The sequence below is a fragment of the Equus asinus genome, chromosome 5 (assembly GCF_041296235.1).
Source record: "Equus asinus isolate D_3611 breed Donkey chromosome 5, EquAss-T2T_v2, whole genome shotgun sequence".
Taxonomy (NCBI): domain Eukaryota; kingdom Metazoa; phylum Chordata; class Mammalia; order Perissodactyla; family Equidae; genus Equus; species Equus asinus.
Window position 1 is genome coordinate 83284418 of NC_091794.1, and position 20079 is coordinate 83304496.

Consider the following 20079-nt stretch of genomic DNA (forward strand, 5'->3'; position numbering starts at 1 on the left):
ACCACAAATGGAGAGAACAAGGCTTTTGATCAAAGCAGGCTGGATTGAGAAAAGGAGGTACAGGGGACCCTGGGATGTGGTGTTCTCCAAACAATACATATGGCTACAAGGTTTAAGCTGGGTCTGCAAGAGTGGCCATTATGCCAACAACGATCTAAGTGACTGAGAAATGTATTGGCAATTATTCCAGGCAGGCCTATCATATGCTCTAAACTTCCAGGGGTGATTCCTCTGGCCCAAGGGATCCTAGTGATAGGACCTGAGAGCTAGGCAGAGCCAAGCAATGTCAGGGAGAAAGCAACTAGAACTCTTAAATCGGCTAACAAAGGGTTAGTAGAATAGGTATTGGGCACGTTTACACACTGCTGAAAATTTCTCTGCCCTTAGGCTGCTGCGCTTACCTCTTTAGAGAGGCAGATGGGGTGTTACTGTTATAATAATACAAAGTGTTCCACAAATGGTCGTTGTTATGTGCCAGGGCATTGTAGCAGGCACGTTTCAGACATTACTTCATTTTCTCCTTATGGCAATCCTGAGAGGTAGTTAATGATAAGAAAACTGAGGCTAGGGGCCGGCCTCGTGGTGCAGCGGGTAAATGCGCATGTTGCGCTTTGGCGGACCCGGGTTTGCCGGTTCGGATCCTGTGTGCAGACATGGTGCCGCTTGGCAAGCCATGCTGTGGTAGGCGTCCCACATATAAAGTAGAGGAAGATGGGCACGGATGTGGGCTCAGGCTCAGTCTTCCTCAGCGAAAAGAGGAGGATTGGCAGCAGACGTTAGCTCAGGGCTAATCTTCCTCAAAAAAGAAAAAGAAAACTGAGGCTATTTGTGTAAGGTCACGCAGCTGATAAGTGGCCAGGCTGGGATTTGGATCCAGGTCCATCTGATTCCAAAGCCTATTCTTTTTTTTTTGCTGAGGAAGATTTGCCCTGAGATAACACCTGCTGCCAATCTTCCTCTTTTTGTATGTGACTACCACCACAGCATGGTCACTGACAGGTGAGTGGTGTAGGTCTGTGCCCTGGGAACTGAACCTAGGCAGCCAAAGCGTGTGGGTGGAACTTAACCACTGGGCCACCATGCTGGTCCTCAGAGCTTGTCCTTAATGGTTGTAAGTCTCCTGAATTTTGATTCTCTCTTGTCCTAATTTTCCCCACCTCTACTTTGCTCTGAGGGTTGCTACTATTTTATCCTCTCCGCCTTCCTCGTTTTTCCTCTTTGTATTTTGTGGGGTGTTTACTTGCTTGTTTTTGTCTGTTCTCATCCCATCCCTTGCAACCTTTGGCCATAGAGATGGGAAATTCGTCCTGCCTCCTCAATGTGTCTGAGTTTGAATTGTGGAATGAAAACATTAGAGCAGCCACCCCTGCCTGAGCACTGTGCAAATCTGATCCAGGAGAACGCCACACCTCTGAGCTCTCTGGCTCGAGGACGACAGGCAAGACATTCTCCTCTTCATTTAACAACGTTTGAGTGTCTGTTCGGTACCAGGTACTGTGCCAGGCACTAGAGATACAGCAATGACCTAGGCAGAATTTGTCCCTTGTCTTTATGGAACTAACAGCCGGGAATGAAAGTCAGACAATAGACAAGACGGCAATATATAATTTTATACTGTAATTAGTGCTATGAAGAAAAAGAACTGGGTGCCGTGAAAGGAAGAATAATAGGAACAGATCTATTTTAGGTAGGACTGCCATCTCCCACTTAAGAGAGGGGTGGTTGAGGTTCTGACACCAGCAAGTTCACTGCAGTCATATTGGGAGGCTTTCAAGCATGGGGACTTACTGCCACCGCCTCCTCCTCGCCTCTTCCTACCGAGTCCGAGATCCGCGCAGGCGCACTGACGGTTGCTATGGAGACAGCTGCTCCTGCGCAAGCGCAGATGCTTCCAACATGGCGGCGGCGGCGGCGGCTGCACGAGCAGTGTCTGTGGGCCCTGGGCTCCGAGGCCTGCAAGGGACATTGCCTCTTGTAGTGATTCTCGGGGCCACAGGCACTGGCAAATCTACCCTGGCGTTGCAGCTAGGCCAGCGCCTCGGTGGCGAGATCGTCAGCGCCGACTCCATGCAGGTATGGCAGTGCAGCTCGTCCCCGGCCTGTGAAGCCCCAGACCGCGTGCGGGCGGCTGGCCGAGCGGATACTCTGTCGCAGGGTGGTAGTGGGTGAACCCCGAGGCTTGTGGGGCGGAGGGGGGGGTGGTGGTGGAAGGAGTCTATAATTACTAGGCGCCCACCAAATGCCAGACATAGTGCCAGGTGTTTCACTTTATCATCTCATTTACTTCTCAGCACATTACTGTTTGTTAGGTACTGTTATTATCTCCATTTACGGATGAGGGAATTCGCCTGGGGAGGTGAAATGACTTTCTCCGTGTCACATAGCGCACAAGTGGAAGAGATGGTATTTGAATCTGCAAGGTTGACATATAGGCGTCCAATAAATACCTTTTAAGTGAAAATTATTCTAGAGCTTTTACTATTTAGAGTGACCCCGCGACACCAGGATAAATCAGTTACCAGCTATCAGTGTCTGCTGAGGGAATGGAACAGGGTGGATAGTCAGGAGACCTAGATTCTGGTTCCGAATCTGCCATCGGCCACGTGACCTTAACAATGTCGTTTTTTGGATGTCGTTTTATATATCTGTAAAGTGGAGAAAATGCCACCTACCTCACAGGGCTGTGGTGCTTAATGATTGAGATCATGAGTGTTAAGAGTGAAGAGCAGGGTGACCTGTCCTGAAGAAGGCACTTGGTAAATGCTTGTTGAAGCTGAGATTTTTAACCTACTGGCTGATGGGAGTCGAGGAGTCTTTGTCCTCTTCTTTGAGCCAGAGGGAGGCCCGGAAGAGTGTAGTACATGTCGCACCTGGAAGCATTTGTGCTTGGATTGAGAGTGGGTGACATTTGGGGTCAATTTCTGATGGAGGAATTAGAGGCGCTATTTGTTGACGACTATTTACAGTTACGAGTTTTCACAGAGTGGGTGAGATGCTTGACGTGAAGTGCCTTGTGCTGAACCTGGTACCTGATGGGTACTCAGCAAGAGGGGGCAGTCCTTGTCCCCACTGCACCCCCATAAGCCTCCAGGCATGGTTTCTACCCTTAGTTCAGTTGGGGTGATAGGATTGTCAACACACGTGAAATGTTTAGGATAATTCAACAAATATTTGTTTGCAGTCTACTTTGTGCCAGCTTCGAGAGAGATCCTTTAGCTCACATCCCGGCCCTGTCTTTTCTGATATGTGACTTCAGCCTAACCTCTTTGTGCCATTGTTTTTTCTTCTGTAAAATAGGAAGAATAATGTCAATAACGCGACATTATTGTGATGATTGAATGAGATAAAGTATGTAAAGCACTTAATACAACATATGGCACATGGTAAGTGCTAAAAATATGGTAGGTGCTATTTCTGGAAGGCCCTTTTGAAGGGACAAAACCATAATCCCTGTCCTCAAGGAGTTTTAGTCCTGCTAAAGAGGAAACAAGGCAGAGTTAGTAAGTGTTGGGACTGAGATATTAATGATGCTTTGCAAGGTGGACGAAGTGGAGAGGAGAGAGACTACGGGTGTTAGATTTTATGATAAACCATAGGATTTGTGAGAAGGGAGAAATCAGTGAAGGCTGGTATAGTCCTGGAAAATTCTGTGAAAAGGGACTTGAAAGATAGGTGAGTTTGGATAGAGAAGAAAGAAGAAAAGGTATTATATCAAAGGAAGGAACATGGATGAAGCTTTAGAAGGTGAATGGGCATAGTGTGCGTGTGGGACTGTGAAAGGAGACTGTTCAGTAGATGTCGTAGGTATTGTGGAATGGGGGGTGAGTAACATGGCGAAGGCAGTGTGTAAGAAGCATTTGTGAGCAGTAGGCATGATGAATTGGATTTGGGGGTGGGAGGGACATACAGAAAAACAGCCAAGTATGATATAATGATTGCTCTTTGGCCTGGCACTTCAGAGACTTGAGTAATTTGGCCTTAGTAAGATGGAATTACACTGATGATATCTACGGTCCATTCCAGTCTTAATGTTTTATAATTTCTGTAATTCTGGGCTGATGTGTTATTAGGAATGGAGGGGAAGAGAACCATGTAGCATTTTGAAGGTAGCGTCTTGTTACAGTATGAGTTGGTCACTGATTGGAGAAAGACGAGAATAATGCACGCAGTGTGATTCAGGATTCGGGTTTGTGTGCCTGCGAGAGTATGGTGAGCCTGGGAGTCAGGAAGACCTAGCAGGGCACAGTGGGAGGGGTAACAGGACACGCCAAGGGAAAGCCTAGTGGATGTGTGGAGAATGCAGCAGGTATGATCCCACTGTAGGGCTTTTGTACTTGTTCCCTCTGCCTGGTGGAGCCTCTTCCCCTACATTACCGTGTGGCTCACTTCCCCTCTTCTTTAGGTCTTGGCTCAGATGTCACCTTTTTGAGGCCTTCTCTGACCATCCTATTTAGAATAACACACCATTGCTCCCTGCTGCCCCCTCTTCCCCACATACCAACCACATACCAACATAGTCCTTGTCAGGAAAGTGTTCTCAGTAAATCATCTTAATTTTACATCTTTTTTTTTTTTTTTGAGGAAGATTAGCCCTGAGCCAACATCTGCTGCCAATCCTCCTTTTTTGCTGAGGAAGACTGGCCCTGAGCTAACATCTGTGCCCATCTTCCTCTACTTTATATGTGGGATGCCTGCCACGGCATGGCTTTCCAAGCGGTGCCATGTCTGCACCCAGGATCTGAACCGGTGAACCCCAGGCCGCCGAAGCAGAACGTGCAAACTTAACTGCTGTGCCACGGGGCTGGCCCCTACATCTTTTTAAAATAAGTTAGTGGGTTCTGGCAGTGAGGATTGGGTGTAGCTCTGTAATTGCCATTATCCATTTCTCAGAAATGTTTCTTTGCTCATAGCTCTGTACCATAAGGTTGCGGTTGCTAGCGGTCTTGCTGGCTGTAAGATAGGCCATGTCGGTAGGACACTTTGCGCCTTATATAGTACTGATGATATGGTAGAGCCCTAATATTTGATGGAATATTTGTTGACCTGCCTTATTAAAATGACACCTCTTGATCCATTTAGATTCTTTCTGTGGTTATAAGTAACTAGAATACAAAGAATTAAATTTCTTTCATCCCTGGGATGCTGTGAGGATTAATTAACATATGAAAAACAGTTTCAAGATTATTGAGCTTTCTGAACTGGCTATAAGTTGTATTTAATTTTGATTATACTTGGAGTATTTGTAACATTTCCTCTTGGTCCCCATTCGAAAACTTTGACCTTTGGTTTTACTTTTCAGTCTAAATACTGAAATAAAGTGTCTCTGCCCCATTCTCTGTGGGTATGCACAATTCTTCCTTTCTAACCTTTGCTCACCATGCTGCTGTTAGGATAGTGCTACTCTGCTTGTTTTTTAGCCAGTGGAAGGAGCTGATGCTTTTCAGTGACTTGAGGTTGACTCAGAAAATTTTGGGGCGGGCTGGCCCCATGGTTGAGTGGTTGAGTTCATGCGCTCCACTTCAGCGCCCCAGGGTTTTGCTGGTTCGGATCCTGGGCGCCGACCTAGCACCGCTCATCAGGCCATGCTGAGGCGGTGTCCCACATAGAAGAACTAGAAGGACCTACAACTACAATATACAACTATATACTGGGGGGCTTTGGGGAGAAGAAGAAAAAAATTTTTTTTGGTAAGCGTGTGAAAAAAATGACGTTCTTAATGTTGGGATCACCAGCTCGTTGAAAGAACATTTTCAATCTCGAATAAATCCACAGGCAGAATAATAATAACTTAAATGTGTACAGCAGTATTTATAAAATGCATACATATGCTTTTTTATTCTCACAACAGCCTTGTAAGGAGGGTGTTATCATTTCACAGTTAAGGAAATAGGCTCAAAGTCTTAGAGTAAGTAGCAGAGCTGGAGTTGGCCATAGGTCTCTACTTTCCATGCCCGGTGCCTTATCCACTACACAAAGCCATCATCCCTTTCAGACGAGGCAGGAGCTGTGGGATTCAGTCATTTGAGAGTGTTTCTTGACTTGTATGCCACTCATCCTTCACAGGAGTGTGCTATGTTTTGATCAGAACATGAAGTGTATTTTAGGATGCATGTTGTGAATCTTAGTGTGAATTCATGGTGATGTCTGTCTAGTGGAGTGTTGAGCTGAGTGGTGGCCACATGATGCACTGCTTAGGGGGATACATCTTGCTGCTGCTGAGAGATATAATTTAATGTCAATAATTTAATGATCCCAAAGGCAGAGAATGTGTATTGGAACAAAGGGGAAGCTTGGCCTTGTGGAGAGCCTAGACAGAGCAGTAAACTTCCCTGTTGTAACAGCCACGGACCAAAGGGTGACCAAATGGAAAGTGTGATAATTAGAATGTTTTTTCAGGTTTTGGGGTTGATCTTTTTAAAGACCAATATTTGCATTTTAGTGATCCCTTTTGGAATGCTTTCCAGAATTTTGTATTTCAGAAGTGTACTAGTAACTCAAAAAGGATTGTAAGGGGCCAGCCTCGTGGTGAAGCAGTTAAATGTGCACGTTGGGCTTCTCGGCGGCCCGGGGTTCGCCAGTTCGGATCCCGGGTGCGGACATGGCACTGCTTGGTACGCCATGTTGTGGTAGGCGTCCCACATACAAAGTAGAGGAAGATGGGCACGGATGTTAGCTCAGTGCCAGTCTTCCTCAGGAAAAAGAGGAGGATTGGCAGCAGTTAGCTCAGGGCTAATCTTCCTAAAGAAAAAAAAATTGTAAAACTGCCTTAAATCTTAAATTGTCTTGTACCTCATACTTCTTTTGTCATCCCTTGTCCTACCTTAACTGCAGGATCATCCCAAGGCAACCCCTACCTGGGCAGTTCACATCAAGGGAAAGTGCTTGTTTTTGTAAACATTGAATAGGTAAGTGCTATAAGTATTGAGGTAGCTTCTTTGAGGTAAAACCACAACAGAGTGTTAAGGGCAGTATGTCCGGAATGATAATATTGTCATGGAGCCTGATAGATAATGACTTGCTTCTGTAGCCATGTAGCTTCTGAAGGTCTTGCCTGGTGTCTTGCTCCGCATTCTTCTGCGGCTTGTTGGTGGGAAGTCAGAACTCCCCTCTGAGGGACTGCTTGCAGAGGGACTCCTCCTGGGCGCTGCCGTGTATTTCTGCATGGCAGCTCTGCCAAAAGTGAGAAACAACGTTTGAACTTAATTTTCTGAGTTTCCCAAACCCCAGTTGCACAAATTTTAGAGACATAAATATTCTCAGTCAGCCAGTACGAGTCTGAATTCAAGGAGGGACAGGTAATACAATCCCTGTTTTCCAGGATGGAAAAACTGAGGTACAGAAAGATTAAAGAGCAGTCTAGAGATCATGCTGCAAGACACTTGCACACCTGGGAACTGGATCTGGGCCTTCTAACCCACGTGTGGTGTCTGATATATCACAGGAAGATGATACTGAAGGTCATCTTTTCAGTCCGAGTCTTCTTGGCATGTGTATTCAAGGTACAATGCATCGCCTTCAGTGCCTGGATGAAACATTGTACTGAGAAACTTGAAGGCACTTGCCAAAAGATGTACAATGACTGCTTGGAAATACAGACTACCAACTATATGCCAAGAGAAAATAAACAAAGTGTTCTATTTGGGTTTATAGAGAGGAAGTATCTCTGATGCCTTAGTCTTCAAGGCCTGTGGAGAAGCAGTAGTCATACATAGGAGCACAGTTCCCTTTGTGTTTGTCTAAACCTACAAGAGGAGAAGCAAATGATTTTTGGCAGTCTGACTAGTAAGCAGCCTATGTGTCATTTAATAGATGTGGAATTCTGCATTCTTTTTGTCTGCTTTGGGACATAATTTAGGAGCCTTTTTTTTTTTTAACCAAAGGACTGTCTGTCTGATAGTGCCCAGAGGAGATGTGGGATGCGCAGGGGAGGGGTATGAAGGAAGAGATGGGCTCGTGGATCACAGTGGCTTACTAGGACATGAAATAAAAGTCACAAAAACTGTTAACCAGGGCAGATGGGGGCTATGCAGAGGCTATTTGCCACAACTGGCAGTGGCAATCTTTTAAAAGGATTGAGCCTGACAGGAGGCTAAGAAGGAAATCTCCAAATTTTGGAGTCATCTAAGAAATATATATATGAATTTCTAGGTCCCTTGGGTCACCTCCATTGTGAGTGAATTTAGTTTCCCTTTGACTACAGTATTAAGCTTGGGTGGGTTATACACACACATTCACCTTTTTTGTAGCTATGGGAAGAACTTTGGAGTCACCTCCTGTGTTACAGAAGGAAAGAGAAGTGACTGCTGACCAAATGGGAAGCCATAGGAGAGCACAGGTGTGATTTGCAGATTCAGATTTGTGAGGATGAGGTGCTGCCCTGATGCTTTGTGCCTGGAGCAGGATATTGAAACAGCTCCACTTCAAAAAGGAGTGTATATTTGAGGGATAAAAGATTTTTGGAATGTATAAGAATTCACCTGTGTGCTCTCTATGTACTCGAGGATGGCTTAACCAAATTGATTTTGGTTTCTTGTGTAGTTTGTTGAATTCTTTAGATAAATTTGAATGAGACCAGGATCCTGTTTGCCTCTTTGCTCTTTTGGGGCCTTTCTTCTGAGCTGGAGCCTCATCATTGCTCCTGCTTCATTGTTTGTGGCAGCCAGAGTTCACGCTCTTACCATTGTACCATGAATAATAATAATAAATAGTAATACTGAAAATAATAACAATAACAATAATATATGTGCCAGGCACTGTTCTAAAAGTTTGACATATATTATCTCATTTAATATCCTCACCACAACCTTATGAGGTAGGCACTATTGTTATTTCACCCCTACCAAAAATTACTTTCTTGAACCCTTATCTCCATTTTATTTGATGTTTTTTTCTCTACCTATTTGTTTATCCCTTCGTCTCCATCCCATTCTTTTCCTCTGTACCATTGTATACATTTTATCAGGCAGAGAAGGAAGAAGAGTATTCCTGACGAAAGAAGAGCATGAGCAAAGTAAAGGAATAGTAAAAGTGCTGCATGCATGTTTTCCAGGAAGGACTGGCAACTATCTGGCATAGAGGATGCCTGAGGGACGGTAGTAGGAGGTGAAACTGAAAATACAGACCCTGGGACCAAACGGTGGAGGCCCTGGAAGTGCATGCCATGAGGGTTTGGGTTTTAACCAGGGACGTGACAGTAAATCTGTTTCATGAGGTAACTCTGATGGCTGGTGGAGAGTGAGTGAGAGAGGGGTAAACAGCCTAGGATTCTGTTACATTAGCCTCGGTGAGAGGGTTCTGAGTTGGCCTCTGGCAGGGGAAAAGAGGTAACCACTTTGACATTTTGGAGACAGAATAGGATTTTGGTTATTGAATTGGAAGCATTGTGAGGAAAAATGATGGAGAACAAAGCCTTTTGTGTTTTGACAAAGGGAGACATGCTTTTTGAAAAAAGTCCAGATAACATAGAAAAGTACAAAGGAAATATCACCATAGACTTAGCAACCAGAGATGACATTTTAACATTTTGGTACACATGCTTCCAGATATTTGTCTGTGTATTTATGCACATGTGTATATGTGTTTTTTCCCAATTTTTTTAAATTGTAAAAATACACATAACATAAAATTTACCATCCTAAGCATTTTTAAGTGTATAGTTCAGAAATGTATAGTTCAGTGGTGTTAAATATGTTCGTAATGTTGTGTAACCACCTTCACCATTTTTTCATCTTGTAACTCTTTTCATCTCGTAAAACTGAAGCTGTACTCGTTAAACAGTAACTCCTCATTTCTCGGTCCTCCCAGCCCTTGGCAACCACCATTCTACTTTCTATACCTATGATTTTGACCACTCTTAAGTACCTCCTATAAGTGGAATCGTACAGTATTTGTTGTTTGTGACTCGCTTACTTCACTTAGCATAATGTCCTCAAGGTTCATCCATGTTTACAATCATGCACCACATCACGACATTTTGGTCAAGGATGGACTGCATATAGGATGGTGGTCCCATAAGATTAGTACCATATAGCCTAACTGTGTAGTAGGCTAAAAAATCTAGGTTTGTGTGAGTACACTCCATGATGTCTGCACGATGACAGAATTGCCTAACGATGTATTTCTCAGAACGTGTCCCCGTCGTTAAGCGAAGCATGACTGTATATATTTTTACATAAATTGACTCATACATTTCATGCTATTCTGTATCCTCCTTTTTTTCCTCTTAACAATGTGTTATGGATATCTTTATGTGGTACTGGATATAACTCTACATCAGTGGTCTCAATCTGGGGTAATTTTTACCCCCAGGGGACATTTGGCAATCTCTGGAGACATTTTTGATTGTAACAACTGGGGAAGTGGGTTCCTGGCATCTAGTGGGTAGAGACCAGGAATGCTGCTGATCATCCTACTATGCATAAAACAGCCCCTCACGACAAAGAATTATCTGGTTCAAAATAATCAATATGTTGTACTGAGGTTGAGAAACTGTTCTACGTTATTGTTGTTGTCTTGAATTTTGAAGTAATTGTAGATTTACCCAAGAGTTTCAAAGATACTGCATACAGAGAGTTCCTTTCACCCAGCTTCTCCTAAAATTAACATCTTACATCATCATGGTACATTTATCAGCACTAATAAATTGACATAGGTGTAATATGTTAACTGAACTGTAGACTTTATTTGAATTTCACCAGTTTTTCTAGTTTTGTCTCCCTTCGGTTTCAGGATCCAATCTAGGAGACTATATTGCATTTAGTCATCATGTCTCCTTAGTCTCCTCCAATCTGTGACAGTTTCTCAGTCTGTCTTCGTCTTTCATGACTTTGATACTTTTGAAGGGTACTGGTCAGCTATTTTGTAGAATGTCTCTTAATTTGGGTTTGTCTGATGGTTTCTCAGGATTAGACTGGCGTTAGGGATTTTGGGAAAGCATACCACAGAGGTGAAGTACCCTTCTCATTGCATCATGTCAGAGTATATCAGCGTGATATCATAATATCAACATGAGTTATTTCTGGTGATGTTAACCTTGATCATTTGGTTTAGGTTGTGTCTGCCAGATTCCTCTACTGTAAAGTCAAAATTTTTTCCTTTCTGTATTCTATTTGTTAGAAAAGAGTTGCTAAGCATAGCCCACTTTGAAGGGAAGGGGATTTAAGCTCCATCTCCTGGAGGGAGGAATAGCAAAGAATTTGTGGGCATATGTTAAAAGCACCACAGTAATTAATAAATACTTTAGGGGAGATACTTTGAGGTAATGCAGATATCCTGTTTCTCCTTAAAGTTTCACCCACTAATTCTAGTGTTTATCAGTAGATCTTTCCTGCTGCAATTACTGTCATAATTTCCTTCATTCCTTCTGCTCTTATTAATTGAAATTCTTTTGCCAAGAAGATTTATCCTTTCTCCCCTATTTATTTACATCATTTACTTACATCAGTTTGGATATTTATTTCATTCCTTGGGTTATGATCCAGTACTAAGTTATTTATTTTGTTGCTCAAATTATTCCAACTTTGGTTATTGGGTGCTCTTTCATGTTCTTTGTGTCCTATGGCATGCCTCCATGTTTGTTTGTTTGTTTGTTTAGCATTTGCTTCCTTTCTGGTACTAGAAGATGCTCCCAGCTTACAATGTCTTCCCTCAGCCCTGGAGACAGCCAATTTTCCAAGGAGCGCTTGTTCTTTTTATTGGTGAATGGTATTTAGAAACCATCAGATCTGGGTGCTTAGGGGTGTTTGTTGCTTCTGGGATGTCATTGCTTCTAGTCCCTTCAGTGGAAAGAGCCGGGAAACATGTATCTATACTAATCCATGTATACACAAATGTCTAGATTTACTTCTGTATCTGCCTAGATATTTTAAAATAAACATGAGTTTATACTGCTAACTCTGGCTCTACTCTGGTACCACAGGGTTCATTCTAGTCCTTCCCCCTTGCTTGTTTGTGATTTCTTTCTCTGAGTAAGAAATCTGGCTCTTGTTGTCTACAGTGTAGATAATTATTTGTGTAAAGTGTAAAGTAGTTTCAGTAGTTACTTCTGTGAGAAACCAATTTACTAGCTAGAGTATAATGTTTGTATACAGTTCTTGTTGTTCATTTTAGCCTGTAGTATCCAGTTAAAACATTGTTTTACAAAGTTACTTAGGTCAGCTCCTTTTTTCCCCCTCCCCCCTTCAGTGAGGTTATGTCATACATTTGTAATACAGATACATTCATTTGTTGCAGTCTGCATTCTATCCTGGGTTCCCCAGACATCATTTTTTAAATTCATTCTTTCTTTTATTTTTTTATCTTCTCCCCTAAACCCCCCAGTACATCGTTGTATATTCTAGTTGTAGGTCCTTCTGGCTCTGCTATGTGGGACGCTGCCTCAGCATGGCCTGATGAGCAGTGTTAGGTCCGTGCCCAGGATCAGAACTGGTGAAACCCTGGACTGCCAAAGCAGAGTGTGCGAACTTAACCACTCGGCCACAGGACGGCCCCAGACATTTCTTTTTAAAATTTGGGTACAGTGAAGTGCATTCTTTGTTGTGTATAGTTCTTTGGGTTTTGACAAATGCAGAGTCAGAAATCTACCATCACAGTACTGTACTGAACAGTTCCATCACTCTAAAAATAGCCTTGTGTCACCTCTTTGTAGTCAACTCCTCTACCTGCCCCAACTTTTGGCAACCACTAATCTATTTTCCATCCCTATAGCTTTGCCTTTTCCATAATGTGATATACATGGAGCCGAACAACAGGCAGCCTTTGGTGTTTGACTTTTTTCACTTAGCAAAATATATTTAAAATTCTTCCATGTTGTGGCATGAGTCCATAACTCTATTCCATCATGTGGATGTACCATAGTATATCCATTCACCTGTGAAAGGACATCTGGGTTTCCAGTTTTTAGCAATTATAAAGAAAGCTATTACAAACATTCATGTACAGTGTGGTTTAACTTTATAGGATTGATTTAACTTTGTAGGAAACTACAAAACTGTTTTCCAGAATGGCTGTACCATTTTTGCAATCCTACTAGCTGTGAATGAAAATTTCTGTTCCTCTGTATTCTCTCCAGCATTTGGTGTATATTGTCTTTTTTTTTTTTTTTTTAAGATTGGCACCTGAGCTAACAACTGTTGCCAATCTTTTTTTTTTTTTTTTTTTTTGAGGAGGATTAGCCCTGAGCTAACTACTGCCAGTCCTCCTCTTTTTTTTTTGCTGAGGAAGCCTGGCCCTGAGCTAACATCCGTGCCCATCTTCCTTCACTTTATATGTGGGACGCCTATCACAGCATGGCGTGCCAAGCGGTGCCATGTCTGCACCCGGGATCCAAACCAGCAAACCCCGGGCCACCGAGAAGCAGAACCTGCGTACTTAACTGTGCCACTTAAGCTGTGCACTTAAGCTGTGCCACTGGGCTGGCCCCTTTTTTTCTTAATTCTTCTCCCCAAAGCCCCCCAGTACATAGTTGTATATTCTAGTTGTGAGTGCCTCTGGTTGTGCTATGTGGAATGCCACCTCAGCATGGCCTGACAAGCGGTGCCATGTCCATTTCTAGGATCCGAACTGGCAAAACCCTGGGCCACTGAAGCAGAGCACGCGAACTCAACTACTTAGCCACAGGCCGGCCCCTATATTCTCTTTTTGAAAAATTTTTTAGCAATTCTAATAGGGGTGTACTGGTATCTCATGGTGGTTAATTTACATTTCCCTAAAGACCAATGATATTGAGCACCTTTTCATATGCTTATTTGCCATCTGTGTATCTTTGGTGAAATGCCTATCAGATCTTTTGAGGGGAGATGTTTGTCTTATTGTTGAATTTTAAGAGTTCTTTATATATTCTGGGTATAAATCCTCTATCAGATATATTATTCACAAATATTTTCTCCTACTCTGTGGCTTATTTTTCCATTCTCTTTACAGTGTCGTTTAGAGAACAAAAGTTTTAAATTTTCGTAAAATCCAATTTATCTCTTGCCAAACCCAAAGTCATGCAGATTTTCTCCTGTTTTTTAAAAAGTTTTATAGCTTTTGCATTTTGCATTTAGGTCTGTGATCTGTTTTGAGTGAATTTTTGTATAAGATGTGAGATATATTTGGATGTCCAGGTGCACCGGCACTGGTTTTTTTTTTTTTTTTAATTTTTATTTATTAAATTTTTTTTTTAAAAGATTTTATTTTATCCTTTTTCTCCCCAAAGCCCCCCGGTACATAGTTGTATATTCTTCGTTGTGGGTCCTTCTAGTTGTGGCATGTGGGACGCTGCCTCAGCGTGGTTTGATGAACAGTGCCATGTCCGCGCCCAAGAGTCGAACCAGCGAAACACTGGGCCACCTGCAGCGGAGCGCGCAAACTTAACCACTCGGCCACAGGGCCATCCCCCTGGCACTGTTTTTGAAAGGCTCTCCTTTCTCCATTTAATTGCCTTTGCACCTTTGTCAAAAACCAGTTGACTCGATGTGTGTGGGTCTGTTTCTCGGGTCTCCATTCTGTTCCATTGATTCTTGTGTCTGTTCTTTTGCCAATATCACATCGTCTTGATTACTGTAGCTTTATAATAAGGCTTGAAATTGTATAGTGTAAACTCTCCAACTTTGTACATTATTGTTTTTAATCTCTGTGTAGTATTCCATTTTATAGGTGTATCATAATTTACTTACCCAGGGTTCTACTGAAGGACATTTAGAGGGTTAAGTTTTTGGCTATAATAAATGATGTTGAGATGAAGATCTTTGCACATACATCTCGTTGCACTTGTGTGGCTCTCTCTTCAGGGTAAATCCCTACAATGGGATTACTGGATAAGAGGATGCACGTATTACTTTTTTCTTTTTCTTCCAATTTTCTAAGAGCTTTATTAGAGGATATACTTATTATTTTTCTTATTGAGGTGAAATTCATATAACATTAACCATTTTAGAGTGAACAGTTCAGGGGCATTTAGTACACTCACAGTGTTGTATCACCACTACCTCCGTCTAGTTCCAAAACATTTCCATCACCCCCAGAGAAAACCCTGTACCCAGTTACTCTTCGTTTCTTTAATCAGTTATTCTCAGGGCTGGCCCGGTTGCCTAGTGGTTAAGTTCACATGCTCTGCTTTGGCAGCCCACGGTTCACAGGTTCAGATCCCAGGCACAGACCTAGCACAGATCATCAAGCCTTGCTGTGGCAGCATCCCACATAGAAAATAGAGGAAGATTGGCACAGAAGTTAGCTTAGTAATGATCTTCCTTAAGCAAAAAGAGGAAGATTGGCAACGGATGTTAGCTCAGGGCCAATCTTCCTCACCAAAAACAAAACAATACACACACCCAGTTATTCTCCCTTTCCCCTTCCTCCTAGCCCCTGGCAAGCACCAGTCTGCCTTCTCTCTCTGTAGATTTTACTTATTCTGGATATTTCATATAAATGGGATCATACGATATGTGACCTTTATGTCTGGCTTCTTTCACTTAGATTAGTTGTAGCATGTGTTTTTATGTTTCAATATTCCATTGTATTATGGATCACTAAGTGTCCATTTACTGATGAACATTAGTACCTTTAGGCTGTTGTGAATAGTGCTGTGAGCATGTGTGTACATATATTTGTTCGAGTACCTGTTTTCAATTATTTTGAGTATATACCTTGGAGTGGAATTCTGGGTCGTATGGTAATTCTATGTTTAACTTTTATGGAATTACCAATCTGTTTTACACAGCGGCTGTACCATTTTACATTCCCACCAGCAATGTCTGTGGGTACCAATTTCTTCACATCTTCTCCAACACTTGTTATTTTCCGCTTTTTATTGTAGCCATCTTAGTGAGTGTGAAAGTGGTATATCATTGTGGTTTTGATTTCCATTCCCTAATGACTGATGTTGTTTGGCAGCTTTTCATGTGTTTGTTGGCCATTTGTATATCTTCTTTGGAGACATGTCTATTCAGGTCCTTTGCTCATTTTTAAGTTGGGTTGGTTGTGTTTTCGTTGTTGAGTTGCATACATTACATTTTGGTACATATTGCCAGACTGCTTTCAAGAAAGTTTGTACCAGTGGTATGTCTGTTTCCCTCACCCTTGCAGTTCTGTGTATTAGTTATGTTTTTCTTGTTGTCAATCTGATAAGCAAGAAATAGATTTCATTTTAATTTCATTTCTTAGGTTAATTGTCTTTTCAAGGACGCATTGGCCATTTGTGTTTTTCTTTTCTTTTTTTTTTTTAAAGATTTTATTTTTTTCATTTTTCTCCCCAAAGCCCCCCGGTACATAGTTGTATATTCTTCGTTGTGGGTCCTTCTAGTTGTGGCATGTGGGACGCTGCCTCAGCATGATTTGATGAGCAGTGCCATGTCCACGCCCAGGATTCGAACCAACAAAACACTGGGCCGCCTGCAGCGGAGCACTCGAACTTAACCACTCGGCCACGGGGCCAGCCCCTGTGTTTTTCTTTCTTGAATTTCCTGTTCGTACCTGTTATGCCCACTTCTCTATAATGGTTTTGATTTTTGTGTTTATTGATTTGTAGGAGCTCTTTGTGTGTTGCGAGTTTTAACTCCCTGTACAGTCTCATGTGTTGGAATTTTTTTTTTTGTTCCCTAAAGATTGGCACCTGGCCTGATGAGCAGTGCCATGTCTGTGCCCAGGATCAGAACCAGCAAAACCCTGGGCTTCCCGAAGGAGAGCATGTGAACTCAACCACTCGGCCACGGGATTGGCCCCTGGAAATATTTTTTCAGTTAGTCGTTTGTCTTTTGACTTTGACGGTTTTTTGTGTGTTTTTTTGCCATATTAAGGTTTTAAATTTGTATATTGTACACTTTTAAGGAGTACAATTACTTTTAACATAAAGTTACTTTTAACATTCTTTTAAAAAGAATTCATGTCTGAAGTTTATAATCCATTAAAATGTTGGAATTTACAGATGTGAATAAAAAATATCTTAGGGGGCGGCCCCGTGGCCGAGTGGTTAAGCTCACGCGCTCCACTTCGGTGGCCCAAGGTTTCACCGGTTTGGATCCTGGGCACAGACATGGCACTGCTCGTCAGGCCATGCTGAGACAGCACTCCACATAGCACAACCAGAAGGACCTACAACTGGAATATACAACTATGTACTGGGGTGTCTTGGGGAGAAGAAGAAGAAAAAAAAAGATTGGCAACAGATGTTAGCTCAGGTGCCAATCTTTAAAAAAAAAGTCTTTTATTCTCTAACATAGATAAAGATATACCCAGGGCCTCCTTGCCTTCGCTGTACCTGTAGCTCTTCTCTTGGAGTCCCCTACACATATGTGTAGGTAATTGCAGATGAAATATGGGATCTTGCCTTGTCCAGGCTTTCTTAAGTCTGGATACGTTTGGTTAGCTATTCAGTCACTTTCCTTGCTCTCGTTTTTTTTTGGTTTACATCTTGCTGCCTAGCACAATACTAATAACAGTGGTTCTCACCCCAGCTGTACATTGGAATCACCTGGAGAACATTAAGAAATACTAATCCTTAGGCTTATACTATTCAGCAAATATCTGTTGGTTAGAATAGGACACTTTGCCTAATTTCTTCAGATGCCAGTATTCTTTCCTAATTTATAGCCCATCTTTACTGTAAGGTCTTCATTTAGCCTGTTCAGCCTGTTAGGCAGTTTTATTTACTGGTAAACTGGGTTTGAGAACCAGCTTTGCCAATAACTCACTGTACGTATAACCTTGGACAAGTTAGTGCCCCTTTCTGGGCTTTAGTTTCCTCTTTGGATACTGTACTGGGGGGGAAACTGTTGGGATTAGATCAGGGAGTGGCAGACTTTCTCTGTTAAGGTCCAGATAGTAAATATTTTAGGCTTTCTGGACCATAGTGTCTGTCTGTCACAGTTCTAAAGCTCCTTTCAGCTCTGGTATTTTGTGGTTCTCTTCCTTCAAACCCTAGCCAGGAAGCTCACCTTGAAGAGCCAAGGAAAATCTTGTTTAACCACCACCAATTAAATATAGATAATATCAAGCACTTATAAGAGTGCTTGCCATCTGCGTGGCACTACTCTAAACATTTTACATATATTAACTCTAATCTTCAGAATAACCCAGTGAGGAGTGTAGGTGCTATTATTATTCCCATTTTACAGATAAGGAAACTTGAGGCAAAGAAAAATTAGATGCTTAACCTGCCAAATGAAAGCTACAGCTGGACAGTAGGCCAGAATTTGAACCCAGGCATTCTGCCTTCATTATGCTCTCTTGCCTCTCCCCAGCTGAAACATACACCTCCAAATGATGGAGTGCCTCAGCTACTGTATTCTGTCATAGGTATCCTAAGAAATGTCTCACTGAAACCATCAAAAGGGAGCCGATCTTGAGGCTGTAAAGATGGCCACAGAATGGAGCTTTTTAAATTAATTTTGTTTTCTCAAATGAGCTCTTTTGTTTCTGTCTCGGCATTACAGCCACATGACATTGTCTGTGTGTCTATTTCTAGCTTTCTATCACATTTCCTCGTGAGAACTTTGAAGGGGTTCAGTGTATGGTAGCTGTCTTCTCAGCTTCGGGAATTTAATTTCACCTTAATAGAAATTTATTACTTCAAGCAAGCAAACAGACCAGAGTCAAATGGGCATAAAAATTCTACTGGTAAGAGGCAGCAGAAATAGCTTGGTTTATAAGCAGAGCATCTAGGCTTTAGTTCTGTCTCTACTACTAGCCAATTATATGAGGCTCTCTGAGCCTCAGTATTCTCAAGTATGACATTTCAGGTGGTTGAACTGGATGGGTGATCTCTGAATTTCCTTATATCCATACTTCGTTAGGATTTGCAGGTGGACTTCTCAGCAGCCACTGCAAAGGCTCTGCATTGCAAAGTTTCTCATGTTTTAACTTAGAAGTATTCACCAGTTTTGCATTCTCTGCCCTAGTCTGTCTGTCTGTGTTTATTTTTTTGCTGAGGAAGATTTGCCCTGAGCTAACATCCACTGCCAATCTTCCTCTTTTTGTATGTGAGCTGCCACCACAGCATGGCCACTGACAGACAAGTGGTGTAGGTCTGTGCCTGGGAACTACTGAACCCAGGCTACCAAAGTTGCCGAATCTAACAACTAGGCAACCAGAGGTGGCCCTCTGTATTTATTTAGATGTAAAAATGTTTCAGATTCTTTTTACCAGTAGGTAAGATTGATGCTCCAGGAGAATGCGTCATATACATGTTACATATGCACTTCTCAGTTTGAGAAGCATGGCCTTATATTATGATTCTAGTCCCTTTTCCTTTAAAGAGAGATAGCCATAGGAAGAGTAAAAGCCATGATCTGCACTTTAAATTCCAAACCACCCCTCACCAGACTGACTGAACAGGTCAGGTGCAGGTTCTCCTGCTTTCTGAGCATCTTAATCTGTCTGATTTATTCAGCATGTCTGCTGTTGACTTTCTGCCAACAAAGCTAAAAGGAGTAGTTGCCTGCCATGATGTTCCTGCAGCTAATTCATTCTTTCTAACCTAGTAAAGTGTCAATTTATAAAAAAAAAAAATCACCTTTTATTAAGAAAGAAAAGTTAGGCAGGAGACTGACCTCTTCCCTACTCTTTGACATCTCTTCAGTTGAATAATCAAATTCAAATTCTAATTCCTTTAATCAAAAAGGAAAATCAACTTTCTGGTGAGTGCCAACATCCTTTAAAAAAGTAATTTTTCCTTTCACCTTCCTATGCCAAAACTCTTTTTCTGAAGCTTGGACTATTAGAATTAGATGGGATGTTAGATGTGAGGAACTTGAGGTTCCAGGAGAGAAAGCTGACTTCTCAAAGTCACAAAGCTGATTTGTACTGAACAGAGATTAGCAACAGAGTAGGAAAAGAACTCTGTGAAGTCAGAAGACATGGATTCAAAGTTTGCCCTCTGCTACTAACTAGCTGTGTGACTAGTGTCTAAGTTTCTGTTTCCTCATTGGTGAAATGAGGACAACATATTCTTTTTTTTCGGGGGTGGGGGGGAGATTAGCCCTGAGCTACCATCTGCTGCCAGTCCTCTTCTTTTTTTCCTGAGGAAGACTGGCCCTAAGCTAACATCCGTGCCCATCTTCCTCTCCTTTATATGTGGGATGCCTGCCGCAGCCTGGCTTGACA

The 20079-nt window shown here is 42.2% G+C and overlaps 1 protein-coding gene across 5 annotated transcripts in view; it reads left to right on the top strand.

The window, feature by feature from the left end:
* Positions 1-1761: 1761 nt before the first annotated feature.
* The window catches only part of TRIT1 (tRNA isopentenyltransferase 1), a 42726-nt gene continuing 24408 nt past the window's right edge, over positions 1762-20079 (top strand). For all 5 annotated transcript variants that reach the window (XM_044770440.2, XM_014828590.3, XM_070510239.1 and 2 more), the window contains exon 1: positions 1762-2073. In XM_044770440.2, coding sequence (XP_044626375.1) covers positions 1777-2073 — 297 coding nt within the window. In that variant the 5' untranslated portion in view covers positions 1762-1776. The remainder of the gene's footprint in view (positions 2074-20079) is intronic.